Raw genomic sequence first — 19,603 nt, forward strand, 5'->3', positions numbered from 1 at the left:
AAAGCACGTGTTACCATAGTTGGCTTTCTTTCCCAGCGCTCGGAAATAAAGAAATCATTCTTGATTCTTTTGAAAGGGAAATCTTTTTGCTATTTAATAAATCCTTTATTTGCCAAGCTCGTTCGGTCAGGCGACAGAATAAAAAAGCGAAAAAACTCGGCCAATATCCAGCTATCTTGGCCTCAAGATTGTTCAATAATTCTTATATACCACAGCATGAAAACAAAGTTATAAGTCACGCAAAGTTGTCTAACGCAATGTTTCTTCCCGCTAGTAGCGTGACACCTAGACTAGTTTCAGGGTCCCTTAACACAGTGTATCTAACGCAACCATTGTCGACTTGCTCCCGATCCTCTGTTATTCAACTCAACATGAGTAATGTCATCCCACGAGTCTTTCATCAAAGGTCTAGTGTCATTTTGATGGAGGAGAAATGCTCTCAATTTGGGTGGAGGAAGGACCACGTAGCGGACACCTTTATCATCAGGCACGGCACTATCAGTATTACAGCCACAGCTACAGCTTTTCATGAACAATTCTGTATCGATTTCTTGTGCAGTGTACATGAACTGCAAAATAGCGCCAACCGCTGACATCAACAGCCAGCCAAGAAACATCGCTAAAGCTGAAAGCAAAACACCACTGATATGCAAATGAAAATTTTACGTTGGTATTTGTACAATAGAAATTTAATTTAATTTAAATTAATACTGCTGTTTTCAAGGTTGTCGTAAAAAAGGACAAAAGTGCACGCGACAATATTGAGAGGTAATTTGGGTATTCAAAATCAATGAATTTTAATAAGTGAAATAGACAAATAAATACATTCATCAAAGCAGCCATGCCTCTTTCTTACACTGACGTTTTCTCAGATTTCCCCGAAATACTAAGGTTGAGGAAACGTGACCTAAAAACTACCCACAGTACCTTTCGGAGTTGTCGCGTGCACTCTCACGCTTTTTTTCGACCTTTCTTGACACAGTTGTATATTGAAGCCGGGTGAAGAAGAAACAGAGTACTTCTTTTAAATGGAAAAATGTAACTTAACATAACCCTTTAACTCCCAAGATCTCATTAGTAATTCTCCTCAATGTCTGCAATAGTTCTTGTGATGTTGGTTTGAAGAATTTGGAATTTAGTATTGAATCAACTAAAAATCCTTTATTTAATATTTGTCTTTATTCTCATCTCTTGTCTGCTTGATTTTGTATTGATATTGTAAGGAGAAATTCTATCCTAGTCACTCATGCTGAGTTAAATGGTTTAAAAGTGGTTGCCCCATACTATTTTTTTTTAAAGGCAAAATCAGCAACCATTACTTTCTACACAATGACCAAGCTCTATAACCTAGACCTTAGAAACTTTTTTTCTGAGCCATTCTCTCCAAAAGTAAACTATTCACCTTTAAACACCTCTATATTTAAAGATGTAACCCTTGTATTCCACTAAGAGGGCTTGACATTCCTGGTTCAAACTCCCCACCCAAGCCAGGCAAGGTTCAAATTCCCCATCCACCAGACATGGACCACAGTCAAAATGCCCATGGGTTGCCTGGTTGGGGGGAGGGAAGATTGTTAAAGCTTCCGACTGATCAGCACATCACCCTCAAACTCCCAAGAGTGAGTGACATGTACAATGTCACATCTCCCAGGCCTATAATGTCAGTACATTATCCAGAAAACAGGTATTGAGAATACTCAAACTTATCGGGTATAAGTTGTTACCTTGATCTAACACCAAATTCTTGTAAGTAATTTGCAAAGAAATGTGTGGTAGCTAGTGGGGAGACTTAACAATCAGATCTTGGGACCTAAAGGGTAAAGATACAAACCTTTCTGGGTGAATTCCTTGTGGGCTTCATGGAATTCCAGTGTCACATGAGCAGGATGGTTTGCTGCTTGGCTGAAGGCATCCTTTGTCTTGAACAGGATTTGTTCAATTACAACAGTGAATGCTGTTCTACAATAATGATCCAAACCTGGAAACAAGAGTCCATTATAAGTTAGCTAGCCCAACAGCTAAATAATACATTGCCTCTTTAATTTGTCATTTCAGATGATACTACATTCAAAAAAGGGTTTAAGTCACCTAATATCACAAGCAAAGACAGCAGCATGTTTTGGAACTTGAAGGGGGGGGGGGGAAGGGAGCGCATTATACCTCAAGCTAGATGCACAACTTACTAGGAGCTTCCCATTAAATTTTGTTCTGATGTAAGGCTAACCCTTGAAATGTCAGCTATAAAGACTCTTTTGGGTGGCCAATTTACGTTATCAACAAAATTTTCTCAGAATACCCCCACTGACACAGTGCCACACTTTCTTTAGAAACTTGCTAGTTACTAAGATGAATGAACCAGTTTTTGAGAACAGCATGTTCACCGCTGACAAGGATTTGCATTCAGAATGTGACAACTTGTTACAAATGGGCACCTTGGCTGATTCTACCGAATTACAATACACTGAGAATAGATTTATTTTGAACAAATTCCCAATCCTTTCTGTCAACCATACAATACTTATCATGTTAGTTCAGAGAATTTAGTATTGAATCAACTAATTATCCCCAAATTGATATTTTTCTTAATTCTCATCACTTATCTTATTCATTTGATATTGTATTGTAAGGAGAAATTCTGTCCTGGTCACTCACGGGAGTTAAAGGGTTAATGTATATTCCAATTACAAAGTTGCATTGGTAATAGCATTTGGGAAGGTCAGTTCGAATGGTGATTGCAACAAACAAGTTTGCTTGTCGTTGGTAGCCGTGTAGTATTTTAGTGCTATTGAATTGTAGCCTATTCTCTAAAACAATAAACCACCAACAATAGAAAAACAAAAGGACTACCTCATACATACTAATGAGGTTGAAGTCTCAAAGTTGTGTGTGCATGTGCAAATTTTTAACATGCACAATTTTTTTATTTGCAATTGCATGTGACTTTTGGCATGTTTAATTCAAGTTTTTCGGTTAATGTATATGTGAGCGGTACTGTAGTTGGCACAAGCAAGATGATTATCATATAGATCAATGAGTTCATGATAAATTAAGGCAACAGTTACAGTGTATCAGATTTTTTGGTTCACTTCTGGTCTTTTGTCAACTTTGATTACCCACCAAGAAGAAACATGAGAGATCCCATGAGAGATGTTGCACAAATGACAAACAGTTTCTCAAGCCAGACAGCAAGGATTCCGACTACCAGACCAGCAGCACCATAAACACCATAGAAACCCAAGTCACTGTAATAAAAATATAACAATTTAGTCATGAATGATGATACCAACAACAGGGCTCGAAATTAACTTTTAAGTCCAATTGCAAAGTTTTGCTAATATGATTTTTTTTCCACTAGCAAACTGGTGAGACCACTAGCAAATTCTTTCCCTTGAAATGTCAATGACCATATCTGTTATAAAGATTAGAATTGATATTTTGCACAGGCCATTAATGTGCTGAAAAGTTTAATAAAAGAGGTATCAAATGTTTGGTCTCTTTTGCCATTGTCATGACAGCCACCACCTATTTACTGCATGTTTGGGAATGGATGATTCTAACTATCAAACCTTTGCTAGTGGATATTTTTCTCACTTACAGATTATCAAACTCAATGGCATTTTGAAAGTTTGCAAGCATTAATTTGAGCCCTGAACAAAATTGAAGTGAGTGAAGATAGAAGCTGCAAAATAGTAGTGACATTTGATCGTTCTTCCCACCACAGACAATGCAGTTTTTGTAACCCCTTTAACCCCTGAGTGATTAGCATCTAATTTCTCCTTACAATATCACCCCTGAATCAAACATTAGGGTAACAAGAATTAAAGGAATGATCATCAACTATGGAAGTTCTAGATTTTTTAGCAAATTCCCATAGTCATTACCTTAGGAATTGTATAGAGAACAGTATGGAGGATGTGCATATTGATGTTTGGGTGTAGAGGGTTAATGAGAGTCAGCTGTACTGTTTGCAATACTGCATGTAACATACCTTGTCAAGTGTTTGGAAAACCAGAAAGTGACCACTGCTATAGAAATTGCCTGTGAAAATAGGATTGAAGGAAACAATGACCAAGAGTTGTGGGTCTCAATCAAAACATACAGTTTATCAGTACAGTACTCTAGAATAACTAGAATTCATGTTATGCGAGTCTGTTCAGTAACAGATCACAGATAACATCAAAATGTGGCACATGATGCACAACCAAGTGTGTCACTGATGTTAAAGTTATTACCACATTTTGACATCTCCTGTGATCTACTGCATAACTTTACTGACCCACAGCAATATAGAATCCATTTGTTTCACATAAATACAATATAAAAGCAAAAATATCCTGTTGGTGGTGATGTCATGCATGTACATCTGTCCTCCAACAGATCATCATAAGTAAGAACCAGTCAAAATAAGGGTGTAGGTCAGCTTTTTATGTATTAAAACTTTGTTTTATGGGTTGGCAGGAGAGGTTTGTCAAACCTTCTGAATATTCAACAGGAGATAACACCAAGCAACACTGATCAGCAAATTCTACTTGGTGATCAGTAATGTCAGAGTAAAATTGAAAGCTCACATTTCCCAAAATGTAACACCAAAACCATGAAGAATAAATCTGTCTTTTTACCAAACTGCAGGGTGCTCATCAGTATCTTGGGTATTTTATGGAACACTATGGCAGTATGTACACTCTGAAGTAGACTAATTGTAGATACAGTATTAAGCTTACCCATCCAACAATGCAACCCATACAGAATACACCAATCTTGTAAACATAACAGGCTAGTGCTCCAGCTAGAAGCCCACAGATAATGCTGATGGAGATGCGAACTGATACAAACCAAACAAAATTAGATCACTTTGGTCATTTCAGAGAGCTATACACCTGACAGACCTGAAAGGTCTCTTACTATAAATAGTTACTTATTTTTAGTAATTATGCATTACAATTATTGCTTACAAGTGATTTTCTTTTCTAAAGGGGTGGTGAGGGGGGTAGACAGATAGGTAGAATTTTCGTGCAAATTTACATTGATACAAGTTAAACAATACATTGTCCAGGTGTTTGTACATTAATGCACAAATTTTTGAACAGGTCCAAAATAAAGGAAATTACTTTTTACAGTTTGAACCAAAGGGTTCTGTGAAATCAAATTGTGGCCTTGTTTTGAAAAATGTACTCGGTCATAAGAATGTCTTCAAGTAGAGGATTAAAAAAAGAGGAAATTATGACAGTCAATGCAAAGTAACATTTACATAATATCTTACCTTCTCTGTTATGGCTTCCATCACAACAAAATTCTGTACTAAACACATCAGGACTTATGGAGTAAAATCCAACACCAGCAAACGCAAATGCAGCCACAATAACAATGGGCTAATGATGAAGATATACACGCATAGTACAAAAATGTTATTATTCATTATGACTCTTCTGTAATTATATGACTCTTACAAACTGATCAAGACTCTGAGCTAAGGAATAGGAGGGGGGGGGACTTAATTTAAACTTCTTTACTGAATTTTTCACCTGATTGGTGCTGTGATAATTTGTTTGCTATAATTAAGACTAAACTACCCTGCATCTGTGTCCTGCTGGCCATGGCTTTGCTCTAAAGATGAGAAACAAGGAAGCTGTGGTCTTTTAAGTACATAAATGTTTACCTTTATGAGCCTATAACCAAGAATCCAGACAACCAGTCCAAGTACAGACAACACTAAAACACCAACTGGATGGTTGTACCTGAAAGAGATACCAATGGGATCTTTATTAATGAAATGTTGAAAACTCAAAGGAAAATAATTTCAGGGTTGCATTTGAGGATTACGGTTCCTTAAGACGGGTAATTTTGGACAGAAAGCAAAACACTGAATTGGGGATGGCACTTTGATTCCCTTTCCTCCACCAAAATAAAAACAAAATATCATATTTCATATTGTCTTTGAAATGGTGAATGAGAAGAATTATCCAAAAGATGTCCATTAAACCAAAATGAGTTTCTATTTGTAAGTTCATTAATGCGTGGACAAATTTAAAATACTCAACAGTCTTCCCTTGATATTGGGAATGGTATTGTAAAGAAACATGTACAGTAGTCATTAATCCAGTTTGCATAATTCATTAACTGGCTGAATTAGGGGAGCAACTGTTAAAAAGGGACATTTTTTCAGTTGCACACAGAACAAACTACCAACAGTAGTAAGGGATTGATCTGTTGGATAGTTTCATGGAGGTGTTAAGACCAGCATAAAACTTTTGCACTGAGAAAAGTCCAAAATTAGTATTTGTCTCTTTCTACTAATAATACAAGTAAATATATATACAGAGTGAAGCAGCCCTTTAGACAACACAAACATTTGGGGCTGTCATTCTTTACAAGACTGTATTTAGTTGTTAGAGGGTGGTAAGATCAGGGAAGTCATATAGTGGGATGTTACAGTATGATTCAAAGGCGAAAATTACAGAGGCAATACTTTTTTAAATCTCAGTTGTAAAAGCTATCATAGGCATCCAAGAACAAAGCAAGCCACTGCCACAATTATGAATACCTGGTACTGTGAGTTCCTGGCTGTTCAAAACCCTTTACTTTCATGTGCGTCTCTGCCTTTACTGGCAAAATTCTCGATACAAAAGCCACCCGCTTGTTGAATTTAAATTTCTGATCCAGCTAAGCAACGAATTTCAATTTCCGGAGCAGAGAAACATCCATAACTAGCACAAACACAATATATTGACGCAACATGTAGTAGCTTGCTTACAAAAGGAAATCCTATAAATCACGCTTTAGAGTAATAGATTTAACGGCAAATTGACATTCAAAGCAACGTGTCTGATATGGTGAAAAATGAATATTTTCCACAGCAATTAACCATTACAAGTTTATCTGTATCTGTTGAAAGGTGATTGTATTAACCTTTTTAGTTCGTATGGTAAATGACATACCGCTTTCTAATATCTAACAGCGATAATTGTTATCGTAAAAATAGAAAGATGTTGAATTATTAAGAAGGAAACATTCTCTACCCGATGTAAGACTTGTTTGTTGAAATCCATCGAAGAAGTCCATTCTGCGAGCTGTTCATGTCTTCTCGTTCATTGCTTGTGTTATCGAGCAACTTAATTTCCACCGCGGTTTATTCCAAATTCTTCGACGAATGTGTAAAGAACAATTTACATTTAAAAATCGCCATCTGACGTATTCACGCATTGGTGCGATCGTCTTGAAAGACTAATGACACTTTGCAAATGAAATTCTTTTGAAGCCGACAGAGTTTCCTCGAAACCGATCACGCTTACTCGATTCCAAGAAGCTACGTAATATTTAGGATGTCGTGTAAGAACATTATTGTATCCCTTGGGTGGGAAACCGCGTTCACTTAATCCCTCTGCGAAGGTTAGGTGGGAGTGGGTTGATAGATTCGTTGCCTTGCATAGTTCTTTTACATGTGACGATCATGTGCCAATTTTGTGTGAAAGAACAGCATCCTCAACGGGTATGATAGTGTTGTGTTTAAAGACGCTTGCATTTCGGCTGTTGACACATTAAAAGCGTATGTTAAGCCCGCACTTTATTCAATTTCATGTCTTAAGTGAAATTTACTGACAGCAGCACATTTTGATTTCGTCTTCTTTCTTTTGAGATTTATCGCATTAATCCGAGTGCGCAGTTAACCGCACTCGCTCTTTACCTGGTTGTGGCAGAGCGGGAGTAAGAACAAAGGATATTTCTGAATCTTTTTTGAAGCGATACCTATAATAAAGATTGGGTTTGTTGACTTGTGAATGACACTGCAACGCGAGCAAATCTGTGGATCAGTTGCAACCAAATAGACACAGAATTTTAACAAGTTTTATGATCTCTGAAGCCAGATGTTCTGAAGTACCATTTATACCCTTCCTAGTAACCTATATGTGGCATTACGATCATTTTAATTTAACCCTTCCGTAGTCCTAGATCTCATTAGTAATTCTCCTTACTTTCTGCCGTTCAATTCTTATGATTTTTGCTTGGAGAATTTGGCATTGTATTGACCAACAATCCCCCAGCTAATTGACATTCTTCTTCATCTGCATAACTTTTCTGCTTGATGTTGTAAGGAGAAGTTCTGTCTTGGTCATTCATAGAAGTTTAATTTAATTATCTGTAATTACCATTTGTTTCTTTAGTAAGGGAGTATACTGTATGTCAATGCACATTTCGTCAGTTGCATAAATTTTTATCCTCCTCACATATGATTATCATAAATTGAAACAAAGAGTTGGATTATTTTAACTAGTGAGAGGTAAACACCTACTGAAAAATACAAGGGAGGAGAGGGGGGGTTGCTGAATGGCTGATGATCCATGTTTGTGCTTGAGATGATGGAAATTGAAATGCTTTTTGTTATCAATAGGGAACAATCTGCTTGGAGAGCGGATCATATTTAATGAACTATGCTGGCTGTAAGGGGTGTGGGAAAAGAGAACCACTTAAAACTTTAGAAATGTCAACTCAAGAGGATAATGATGGAGAGGAACTTGTTACCTACAAACGTATGTAATGCCAAGAAAACAGTACTTTAACTTAGGTTCAGTGAACATTAGTGAATTAACAATGAATAGTGGGATAAAATGATGATACAAGTGCCCAACAATAAAATGATTATTTAAAAGATTTAATTGACTTGTTGGTTTTTACAGATATTTGTCCTAGCTGTGAACACCTTGTGGCTGAACATGAATACACATTTAGGGTCGAAGGAAAGTACCAGGTAATAATTCAATATTAAAGAAAGATGCTTTTTTGAATTCCTTGTGAGCACAGGACAGAGAAATAATTCTGAATCTTTAAAGCAATTCAAACCTAAGGCCTTCAGATTCTTCTCCCACGCTGTACTGCCAAGCCACAGAGACTCTTTGTGGTAATCTTAACCCTTTACATCCTAACATCAGTATGGATATTCTCTATACAGTTCTCTATAAATTTCCTATGGTACTGACAAGGAGAATTAATTTTGTTTAACAAGCAAGAGCTTCTTTAGTTGGTGATCATTTCCTTTATTCTTCTGACCTTAATGTTTGATTCAGGCAAGATATTGTGAGGAGAAATTAGATGCTGGTCACTTCTAAGAGTCAAAGGGTTTAGGCCTGCACTATGTTCACATTTGAAATGTGTTCTTTGTACTGCTAGGATCATATCATGAGTTCAGTTTTGATTCAACAGTTTTTTTAAATTGTTATCAAGTTATGTGAAATTCTACTAAGTACTTAGAACCTTTTTCATAAGCAATCTTTTTTTGTTTTAGGAATACATGATGACTTGTCTACTTTGCGGCACTGCAGCAGACTCTATAAGTATTCTTCCTGAGAGTCCTACTGAAAACACCAGCACCTTTTAGCTTTTGGCTTGGGGACATTTACTTAATATATGAAGTTCTACATGACCAGTCATCCATGTACATGCACAGAGATTTGTGCACAAGAGTTTTGTGCTATCCCATTTACAAACTGTGCAATGTTTTAAAGTTTTATAACTTTACCTTGTCATCTTGAAGTCAGAATACCTTATGATGAATTGGGCTTCAACAAAATAATACATGTTACATTTATTTTCAAAAATGATATTCCTAAAGTATGATGGTGAATGACATGCGTTAAAAAGTAAGTTGACTGATTTATTGATAGCATCTGTACTCTGCAATAATACAAGAATGTTTCCACTGAAACAACTTCTAGTCTATGTTTTTTGGACAATTGTGGACAACTAGTGAACAAAAGTTAAATATAGGAGATTTCTGGAATGTATTTTTATACTATACAGTGTGCATGTATATCAAAATTTCTCGCAAGTCCTATTACCGTACACCTTATGATTAACAAGAAAGCAAGATGTCTTGCTAGAGAGGTTGGAGTTAAGTAAACATGATATACATGTAAAACACTGTGTCTACTTTTCTGTCCTTATTAGCTGATATATCAAAAATGGGAAGAATTTGAACTTTCAGTTGTAACAATGGTCTTCTGTTGCTCCACACAATTTAATGTAACAAGTGATGTTACATGCCTTATCTTAACCCTTTACACCCTAACATGGGTATTCCTACTCTCCAGACTATTCTTTTTACATTTTCCTCTGATATTAACAAGGAGAATTTGATTGGCAATCAGGAGCTTCCTAAATTGGTTATTGAAGTTTCCTTTATTCTCATGATCTTTACAAGAATGATACTGTAGGGATACATGTAACTTACTGGCCAGCCACTCTTAACCCTTTAACTTCCATGAGTGACCAAGACAGAATTTCTCTTTACAATATCAATACAATATCAACCAGATAATTGATGAGAATAAAGGAAAATATCAATTTGGGGATAATTAGTCGATCCAATACTAAATTCTCTGAACTAACATTATAAGAATTGTATGGTTGACAGTAAGGAGAATTACAAATTTGATCTGGGAGTTAAAGGGTTAAGGGTTAAAGGCTTTTAAATATTAAACTTGTTGAAGTACCACATAAATGCAAACATGAGCCCAGCTGGTTTATGTTTGGTTGCATCAAACACAAACTCTCTGCTCTTGTCAAGTGGTAGATAAAACACCTCTATCCTCTCCCCTTCATTAAGATTTCCTCCACCTTGACTCACAATCATTTCATCAGTCACTTCTGCATAGAAGAATGTCTGTAGGGAACCAGTGCTTCCTACCCCACCTCGAAATGATACAACTTCCTGCAAGTTTTCTTCTGGAATGTCATAACCACACTCTTCCAAGATTTCCTGCTTCATTAAACCTGCAAGACTCATGTTTTTATCAATGATACCAGCGCACAGTTCATAAGTGACTCCTTCATTGAATGGAGCTGTGATTGGTAGGGATGAGTCATCTGCTGTCATGGTAACTGCACTGCCATCAGTCAATGCCTTCTTGTGGAGATTTCTGTTGACATGCATGTAAATAGCTGGAATAGAAATACAAACATGAGGGTTACTTATTTGATTCCTTTCACTCTCAGATGTGACCAAGAAGTAAATTCTCCTAACCACATCTAAACAGTATCGAGCATAAGGGTATTGAGAAGAAGGAAACATTCCGTCTGGTTTATGCTGTGTGTGATTTGCTTTGATTTGACACCAAATTATCAGATGTAAAATTATAAAAAGTGTGTGGCTAATAGCAAAAATAATGATTTTATTATGAGATGTTGAGAGGGAATTGAACATTCACCTGGTCTAAACTGCTTCACAAGAACGAAAGACTGTCGTGTGGTGTTAAACAGGAGTGCACAGACACTGAAGGAAAACAAACTTGGTCAATTCATAACAATTTCAGTATCTTAAACTATATACTACCTCACTAGTATGAATCATTTAAATGAACAACTACACTTTCTATAGGAAATGTATCGTTATGATTGTGACAATTCCTCCTTAAATTGTGGAGAGTCTAAAGTTGTAATTTCTGTCAGGTTTGAAGGCTTCAATTTTCTACTCTGGGAAGTGAGCAGTGTCTTGATTTCTTTTTCGAATATATCCACTGTGGAAAGACTCTGAATAAAATACTCACAGGGGGCTAGCTGATGTCTACATAAGGAAATATTTTGTGAAGCACTTTAAATTACCTTATTCAAAAATAGGAGTGCTTATCTTTTAAAAAATGACTCTCAATCCAGAGAAAACATAACCAATTCAATTGGTAGCAGTGTCAGCCAACAAGGCTTCTTCAATGTACCCTTATGAAGCGTTCTTTCATTCAGATAACTATTCACATACCTATCATGTACTGTTAAATAGTCCCATTTTCTTTCCTGACCATTCTATGCATTTAAAAGAGACATGAAAATTCAATGATCCTCTAATTGTGCAGCTATCAATGTTGGTTAAGATTATTGGGCCATATTCTTTGATCTCATGACTAAGTTAAACACCAATAACGTCAATGTTAAGAGTGTTGTATTGTGTACTCTCAGGCTGGCATCAACAATATGTATTTGTTTGACAGCACTGTCTGTCTACCTGGTATATCAAAAGTTAAAGAATGTACAAGGACATACTCATCGTGTTCCTTGACATAGTCCCATTCTCTGGGCAGACCATTCTTTTTTAAAGACAAAGGAAAAAAGGAATTGAGAAAGTTTTTACCAAGGATAACAATAAAAAAGTTATATAGTTGTTTAACAATAAAAAAAGGTGATGAGAATAGAGAGTTGGAAAATAACATCCTACAAACTTTTCACTCCAAATTCCTCCATCCATTTTATAATTGTAAATGAACCAGGGAGCCAATCTTATTGGGTCTGACTTATCATTTATTTTCAATTGATTGATTAATAAATTGCAATGTAAAGAAAGGGGAGTTCAAGTTGAAAATTATTGATTTGATTAGAAGTTGAATGGGATGTGTAATAACCGCTAATCTTTAAGGATTTTTGCTATGGTTTCAATTAATATCGCAATGCTTGAGAGAATTACTAGTGAGATCCTAGGATTCAAGTTAATCACTGTTTAGGAAGCATGTTGTGGACTGAGTAATCTCATAGGCAACCAAGCTTAGTGTGGTGTGAGAGTTGGTTACCTGATAAATTCTGAAAAACATCCACAAGATGGTAGTTCTAAGTAGATGTCTATCAAAGTCCTCCAAAAAGCCTCATACTGACCCTACTTTTGTAATTCACTGTTTGCACTTTGTGATCATGTCTTTAAACATCTCAACGTATTAATATAATTATAGTCTAATGATGAACTCGGTACCATTCATGATGATATTACATAATACAATACCACTGTCGTTGATTCTAGAGTCAATCGATGCTGCAAACTATTGTCATTTTTGTTGAGCGCATTTAAATAGGAAATTTGGAAATGAATTAATTCTGTCTTTTTTCTTGATCCGATGGAAAAATTTCAGGTGCCTAAACCTTTAATTTTTTTTCGGAAAATCGTGCTTGAAATAAGTACTGATCGCAGGTTTTGAGTACAAGATATGACTGAAGGACAGCCAAAAGACCTTACTACTAAGCCTATTCAACGCCAAATTAACGCTAACTTTCTTTTCAACCTTCAACATTTGAAATCGCCTGACCTGTTTGAAGACAACTCTTGACGGCTGGATAAAGCGAGAGTTAATGCAAGGCACTACTTTCATATCTGTTATCTCAAGTCCTTCCATCTCTTTTTTGCAACGAGGAAACTCAAAATTAGAATGCAACTTTCTTACTGCCTTCACTGTAACGCTTCTGAGTGATAAAATAAGTACAACTTTAGGTGATCTAATTAAGAAACTTGCCATGAAACATCTTAATCTGTTCCAGCCCTCTCGATCGAAGGCCGGCCAAGTGTCACAATCTCGCGTCTCGTATTAAACTGTAAACTGTTGCGTGACGAATCAAGTTCCAGTTGCGCAACAAGCGCGTGACAAGCACTAACTTTATTCGAACTCTTAATGAAACGTCATTAAATTTTTCGCGGTGCTGTTATCGATACTCAGTAAATCAACAATCAACGAGTCAAGAAAGACCCCTAATTTTGTAGCTTAGGCCAACAACCTCAAAACGTTGCAATGCTGATAAGATCCCAACAGTATCCTAAATGAAACACTGGTGAGAATTCCGTTGAGGCTTTGGCCTTCCCGTCGAGCAAACTACCCGGAGTGTTGATGAAGTCTATTCAGTTACCTTGTGAGATTTCCTTAGAGGTGATAGCCTTTAGTAAAGGAAATTCTAGAGGAAATTTATCATATTCTGGAAAGTAAACTGGATAATAATAATAATAATAATAATAATAGTAATAATGATAATGATAATGATAATGATAATGATAATGATAATGATAATAATAATAAATAATAACAATAACCAAAAAATAAAATAGAAAGCAAACAAACCAACAAACACACTCCACAAGAGAAAGAAAAGCTTTATTTTATTTTTATGACCATTCAAATTCCTTAAATTTTAGTTTCAAATAAATATATCAATGTCTTTTGTAAAGCAGAATCCATTCCAAATTATTAATACAACTAATTTTTGGTATGTCATATGTTTTAAGTACTGATGCTTCCTATTAGCAAATACATTTATTATGAGGTTGCTGATAAATGTAATCAATTCCTTGTAGCATTGAATTCCACAAAGCAACTACCATGATTGAAGTTTTATATCATGTTTTGTACTCTTGGTGAGTGTATTTACAAAAACAATTAAATAGATTTAAATTTGTCTTTCACCATGTATTACGATGTACCAAAAAAATCATAGAAAAACATCCTGCAACTCATGACATAGTAATGAGTGATGGGGGAGTGTGCATGATGAGACCAAACAATGGCTACAAAGGAGATGACTAATTACATAAATGTATTTTAATCTATAAAGCTTAACTAAATTTAAGCTTGCACAAGGAAATTTTGCTTCCATTGCCTGGTATATATTAATTTTTAATTAATATATTAATTTTTGCCCTAGATCATGGAACACTCCAAAGTTCTGCCTATTGTGGAATTTTTTTGTTTCCATACAATTTTTGAAAGGAGCCTTACAAAAGTTAAAAATCAAAGATTATTTTCACAGAAAACTGAATTCGATACCATGGAAACAAGCAGGCATACAACAAAGAAATTCACCAGCAAAGATAATTATCCAATGATTATATAAAAAAATCATATCAACTTTCAGTATGATCAATACTAAAGTTCATCTTTCAGTGACCTTTGCTTTGATCATCTTCATCTGAAGCAGTTACTGTAATTCCTCTCTTTCCATCTCTGGCATTCTAGGTTTTCAACCAATAGAAATAAAGAATAAGCTGACCTGAATTACTAGTATTTAAAATGGCAAGTATTTCATAATGCAGTATGGAATAACAGTTGCAAAGAATGTTTTTTTCTGCTATTTCATTTCCATGGCTCAGCTTTTTAGTTCTATTGAAAAGGGAATGATTTCATGGGCTGCCACCTTTAAATCATAGCTGAAAACATGCACAGTTTGTGATCAAACTGTTCTAAAAATGTACCCGATGGGGTAGGATTTGTATAAAAAAGTTAGAAAATAGCAAGATCATCAATATTAACATAGACTCAATTATTATAATTTTTTAAGTTTATCACTCCCTCTAATTAAAGTTTTTTTTTTAAAATTTTAAATTTGTATGAATGTGCCAGCAACTTTAATTGTAATTGGTTCGATTGCCATCACAGTAAACTTACCCTGTGTTGTAAATGAACACTGCTGGGATCATGATGATTAAAGCAGAGATATTGAACCAGGAACTAGTGTGAAAGTAGGGATGCCACCGGAAAGGTTTTTCTTGAAACAACATCCAAAAAATGAATCCTAGGGGCGTACAAAGAGCCTAAAGATTGAAAGGAGAGAATACAAAAAGTAACTAATGGAGGTGAGTTGAGTGAAGTCTAGCAGTCCATATTTGGTGCGAGGCACCAAACCTTGGTCAAAGTTAAGGGATACAGAAAAAAACAGGAACAAAAATGTCTGTTTTGAATGGTGTTATTACAATATCAAGGATTTTTTTTCTCCAATTCACATGAAAAGTGTACATCAACTATGCCTGTCAAAGAAACATGAGAAGTATACAAATGTAAAAAATGTACTCCATACCACAAATAGTTCTTGTGATCTTTATGAATGATTCAGCAGTATTTCTGTAAGGAGATATTACATGCTGGTCACTTGCAGGCTTTAATGGGGTTGAAAAACTCACCATGACAATTGCAAGTAATGTTGCTCCCTCTGAATATCGGAGAAGCAATGCACTACCACAGACAACCATAATATAACCAGTGATGAACATGAATGCAAGGACACCAGGAGACCATGAACATCCTACTCCACCAAATATGCACTGGATCCCAAAAATCCAACTGAATAAAATTCACAGGAAAATATTAGATACCTGGTTGTGGACATATTTTCTGACTTTGGATTTAAAGGGAGATCATTTGACTGAGGGAGCAGAAGAGCTGACATGGCCACTTTTTCAAAGGCAAGTTCACATTGGGCAAAAATTGTCCAGCTGGTACATATGTGATTCCTCTGAAGGTCTAAGGACCATTATACAACTGCTAAAAACACTATCAAATAAATGCTTAGACTTCTACAAGTGTGTCAACCCTTTAGACCCTAAAATCAGCATGTATAATTATTATTCTTTACACTTTTCTCTGCACATCTCCTATTAACCTGTTAACCCCCAAGAGTGACTAGCATCATTTTTCTTCTTACAATATCACCCCTGAATCACACATTAAGGTCATGAGAATGGAGAAAATGATCACCAACTTAAGAAGCTCTTGATTGTTACACAAATTCTCCTTGTAGCACCTAGGGAAATGTATACAGAACAGTATGGAGAAAATGCATAATGATGATAGGGAGTAAAGGGTTAACAAGGGGAATTTGACAAACAATGCAGGGCTTCTGTAGTTAGCAGTCATTCCTTTATTCTCATAACATAATGTTTGATTCAGAGGTGATACTGTACGGAGATATTAGATGGCAGATTAAGTTAAAAATCAAAACTAAATTCTAAACAGCAAATAAAAAATTGCCCCCTTTTTTAAATTTGCAATTTATTTTCAAAAGTTTTGAGCATTGCTTGGTAATTCCCAACTAATAATAATTTCCCATACTCACTTTTGAATAAATTCATGAAGGTTCCTGGTCTGTCCGACTCCAGGAATGATATCCACCCAGAATAGAGGCAACAAAACAAGAAATTGTGCCAGTGATGTCCAAAACAGGAAAGATACTAAGCCAGCTTGAGTTTGATTGCTTCCTCGCAACTTAATAGCTTTTTCCTCCATAACAAAGGAAAGGGCTGAGATCCCCTTACAAAGAGAAACAAAATTAAAAAAAACAAGAACAAATTTTCAGTTAGTGTTAATTACAGCTGTTTTGAGAGAGGTTGTCAAAAGAAGTGTAAAAGTGCAGATGACAACCCCAAAAGGTATTCATTTTGTGGGAGGTTTTCAGGTCATGGCTCCTTGACCACAGGATTTCAGGGAAATCTGAGAAACATAATTGCAAGGTCCCTGTTTTCAACAAACTTCATTGAAATTTCTGTAAATAGTATTTGTTATACCTCAGGGCAACAATTCAGGGGGTGAAATTAGTGTGAATTCTCCTTTCTTTCTATTCAATAAGCTCCTTTTTAACAAACACCATGTGCAAGCATTTCAAGTGAATAATTATTAGCCTTTACCAGTCATGCTGTAGGCCACTCAAAGTTTAAGGAGAGGTGTCTCAAAGAGAAGATTATTAACCTCTTTCAGTTAACCCTTTAACTCCCAAGATCTCATTAGTAATTATCCTTGCTGTCTGCTATACAATTCTTGTGATGTTAGTTGGGAGAATTTGGGATTAGATCAACTTATAATCCCCTAATTGATATTTTTCTTTATTCTCATCATTTGTCTGCTTGATATTGTATTGATATTGTAGGGAGAAATTCTGTCTTGGTCACTCATGGGAGTTTAAGGGATAAGAAAAAAAATTTAACATTTATACTAGGTGTTAAGAACATTATATGAAACACAACCCTGCTTCTGCCGTCATTTTTGCAATACATTTGCAAGGAGTGGTTTTACAAATGTCACCCCTCATATTAGCATTTAAATACTAATCTTGACTTACAAATCCAAGCATGAATGCTAAAGGCCATAAGACTCTTCCTGCACCAGTTGCTCCTCCAAGATGTCTTACAGCTCGAGGATCAATATGTGGGTAGAAAGTTGGAATAAGAGAGATAAAAAGTCCAAGGACAACTGCAATGGCAGATAATAACTTTCTCCTTGTAGGAACCTTCTTTAAAAAGAGATATCTGTTGTGAGAAGGAAAAAATAAGAATGAGGTCACACAGGCCAAGGAACAACATTTAAACAAGGCAAGAAAACCTGTGACCAGTCATCCCTTGTTTTCCTCTAGTGTAATATGAAACATAATGATTTTTTTGCCCTGAATATGATTAGTTATTCTCCTTTTTCTCCTGCTTTTTGTTTGTGCCTACTATCAACTGCTATCATTAGACAGAGGCAAAAAGGAACACCTCACAAATCTCACCTTTTCTTGCCTTTCTGTAAAATTCTTAGGACACTAATTAATTTTGGACCTACTTATCCATCATGTTAAAACCCTTTACCACCTTCTTGATAGTTAAAGAGCTAAAATCACATTTTTGAATGAACCCCATCAACATAGTCTGGCTTGTTCTATTAACATACCAAGCTTTATGTTGAGAAATATATGGATGGAGCAATGTACTGTCTGTGGTTTCTCCTGATACAGGCTGATCTTTGCTCTGACCTACTGACTTCACCACAGGAGAAATTTTTTTGATCTCTTAAGAATAATCTCATTGGTAAATACCAATATCATCATGGCCTCTAAAACATTTGGAATTCAGATTTCAGGAGTTCCACTTCCCCCCTCCTCTCCCCTCCTCTCTCCCCCTCCTCTGCCCCCCCCCTCCCTCCTCTTGACAAAAACTTCTGGCTGCAGGTACCTCTGAATAACAAATATTTACCTCAATAACAGTGTTATAGGAACTGAGAAGTTTCCAAGGATAGCTTGTAGATAAGGCGGAGTTCTCTCTCCACTACTAGAAAACACAATAAATACTGCAGCAAGTCCTTGAAAGAAACCAACTATTAAAAATACACGGCGATGATTCCAATCTGTCTTGTGGATTGAGTATTGCTTAAAAACAAAGATATTAATAACTAAGGCAGAACCAAACACAGTCACAAAAACAGATGAAGCAAAAGATAAAACGAAGAAGCTGTCTATTGTTGGTGTCCACTCAACAGTTTGGTTCTGGGATGAAGTCACATTCTTGGTACTGTCGATCCACATCGGCAGAGTGACATATTGCGTAACTTGACCGATGACGACCACAAATGCATACAAAAGAGTCGCTATACTGCTCAGTGACAACCAAGGTGTGTTCTTTCTATGCTGGTTCCGCAGATCGTTGCTGAGGAGATAAGTGCTTGGCTCTGTGGTAGTGTTTAGCAGAGGTTCATAGTCTCGGCGAGAACTGTTCATCGCATCGGAACAATCTTCGGTGTTCAGCGACATTTTAAGCCTGAAGCAGCGTGAAAATAAAAGGTTCAACCTTAAATGGATTCTGTTGCCGCAAAATTTTGATTTTAAAGAGCATAAAACATGTGGAAAAATTTCCGCACAGCCCCATACTTAATTATGCATGTACATCTTACTGGTGATACACTGAAAAATAAAGCCCCATATATGGATGTATAATGATGTATGGGGCTGTGCGGAAATTTTGCCAAACATGTTCTCGTTGCAAAAACAGAAACAAGGATAGTTCGATAACGATGGATTCAGTTCATGATAACAACAGTGCAGTTACATCAGACCACATAGGGAGAAAGTAGACCACGCGAGTACTGGTGGTGGAATTGTTGTGAAAAATAGAATTACTAAATCCTTAAAAAAATTTTAAAAAATATTTTTCAATCATTGGGAAAATAAAAACAGAAAGAAAGCCTTTCATAAGAAAGCCAGGAGTCGATTCAAGCGAAGAAATCCCCACTTCATCCAAAACGTCCACGTGATCAATGGTGAAAACAGGCCAATTGATTTCCGGGGGGGTACGAAA

General features: G+C 36.0%; 4 protein-coding genes across 5 annotated transcripts; 1 reads left to right on the forward strand and 3 right to left on the reverse strand.

The window, feature by feature from the left end:
* Window positions 1–75: 75 nt before the first annotated feature.
* LOC131778599 (uncharacterized) lies at window positions 76–7,289 on the reverse strand. The gene is made up of 8 exons (XM_059095021.2): window positions 7,017–7,289; window positions 5,657–5,735; window positions 5,261–5,369; window positions 4,722–4,822; window positions 3,989–4,038; window positions 3,118–3,242; window positions 1,832–1,978; window positions 76–625 (listed from the first exon to the last, which is right to left on the reverse strand). The coding sequence occupies exons 1-8, from the start codon at window positions 7,073–7,075 to the stop codon at window positions 321–323; spliced, it is 975 nt and encodes a 324-aa protein (XP_058951004.2). The 5' UTR covers window positions 7,076–7,289; the 3' UTR covers window positions 76–320.
* An 85-nt stretch (window positions 7,290–7,374) lies between these two features.
* On the forward strand, window positions 7,375–10,091 carry LOC131778604 (protein Churchill). Its single transcript, XM_059095025.2, has 4 exons — window positions 7,375–7,486; window positions 8,387–8,525; window positions 8,673–8,743; window positions 9,278–10,091. Exons 1-4 carry the CDS (start codon window positions 7,448–7,450, stop codon window positions 9,368–9,370), a joined length of 342 nt encoding a protein of 113 aa, XP_058951008.1. The 5' UTR covers window positions 7,375–7,447; the 3' UTR covers window positions 9,371–10,091.
* LOC131778602 (uridine diphosphate glucose pyrophosphatase NUDT14) lies at window positions 9,634–13,290 on the reverse strand. Of its 2 annotated transcripts, none has more exons than XM_059095023.2 (4): window positions 13,053–13,290; window positions 11,744–11,787; window positions 11,199–11,263; window positions 9,634–10,932 (listed from the first exon to the last, which is right to left on the reverse strand). In XM_059095023.2, exons 1-4 carry the CDS (start codon window positions 13,257–13,259, stop codon window positions 10,460–10,462), a joined length of 789 nt encoding a protein of 262 aa, XP_058951006.2. In that variant the 5' UTR covers window positions 13,260–13,290; the 3' UTR covers window positions 9,634–10,459. The 2 variants fall into 2 exon arrangements, with proteins under 2 accessions (XP_058951006.2, XP_058951007.2); XM_059095024.2 differs by lacking the exon at window positions 11,744–11,787 and adding an exon at window positions 12,025–12,068.
* A 620-nt stretch (window positions 13,291–13,910) lies between these two features.
* Window positions 13,911–19,192, reverse strand: LOC131778606 (crt homolog 1). Its single transcript, XM_059095028.2, has 6 exons — window positions 18,506–19,192; window positions 17,617–17,803; window positions 16,618–16,811; window positions 15,686–15,845; window positions 15,174–15,319; window positions 13,911–14,740 (listed from the first exon to the last, which is right to left on the reverse strand). The coding sequence occupies exons 1-6, from the start codon at window positions 19,057–19,059 to the stop codon at window positions 14,707–14,709; spliced, it is 1,275 nt and encodes a 424-aa protein (XP_058951011.2). The 5' UTR covers window positions 19,060–19,192; the 3' UTR covers window positions 13,911–14,706.
* Between the last annotated feature and the right edge of the window lie 411 nt (window positions 19,193–19,603).

The sequence above is a fragment of the Pocillopora verrucosa genome, chromosome 7 (genome assembly GCF_036669915.1).
Source record: "Pocillopora verrucosa isolate sample1 chromosome 7, ASM3666991v2, whole genome shotgun sequence".
NCBI classification, from domain to species: domain Eukaryota; kingdom Metazoa; phylum Cnidaria; class Anthozoa; order Scleractinia; family Pocilloporidae; genus Pocillopora; species Pocillopora verrucosa.

Excerpts from the sequence above, each read along its gene's own strand:
- LOC131778602 (XM_059095023.2), bottom strand. The coding sequence starts at position 13,259 with ATGGCAAGTTTCTTAATTAGATCACCTAAAGTTGTACTTATTTTATCA. Across the intron at positions 11,264-11,743 it reads TATTTAACAGTACATGATAG|TGTCTGTGCACTCCTGTTTA; the intron begins GTATGTGAATAG and ends GTTTTCCTTCAG. Across the intron at positions 10,933-11,198 it reads TGTGAAGCAGTTTAGACCAG|CTATTTACATGCATGTCAAC; the intron begins GTGAATGTTCAA and ends TTTCTATTCCAG.
- LOC131778599 (XM_059095021.2), bottom strand. The coding sequence starts at position 7,075 with ATGAACAGCTCGCAGAATGGACTTCTTCGATGGATTTCAACAAACAAG. Across the intron at positions 5,370-5,656 it reads TTGGTTATAGGCTCATAAAG|CCCATTGTTATTGTGGCTGC; the intron begins GTAAACATTTAT and ends CTTCATCATTAG. Across the intron at positions 3,243-3,988 it reads TTTTCCAAACACTTGACAAG|TGACTTGGGTTTCTATGGTG; the intron begins GTATGTTACATG and ends TTTTTATTACAG.
- LOC131778604 (XM_059095025.2), top strand. The coding sequence starts at position 7,448 with ATGTGCCAATTTTGTGTGAAAGAACAGCATCCTCAACGG. Across the intron at positions 8,526-8,672 it reads GGAACTTGTTACCTACAAAC|ATATTTGTCCTAGCTGTGAA; the intron begins GTATGTAATGCC and ends TGGTTTTTACAG. Across the intron at positions 8,744-9,277 it reads GGGTCGAAGGAAAGTACCAG|GAATACATGATGACTTGTCT; the intron begins GTAATAATTCAA and ends TTTTTGTTTTAG.
- LOC131778606 (XM_059095028.2), bottom strand. The coding sequence starts at position 19,059 with ATGTCGCTGAACACCGAAGATTGTTCCGATGCGATGAACAGTTCTCGC. Across the intron at positions 17,804-18,505 it reads CCTATAACACTGTTATTGAG|ATATCTCTTTTTAAAGAAGG; the intron begins GTAAATATTTGT and ends TTCTCACAACAG. Across the intron at positions 16,812-17,616 it reads TAGCATTCATGCTTGGATTT|GGGATCTCAGCCCTTTCCTT; the intron begins GTAAGTCAAGAT and ends TCTCTTTGTAAG.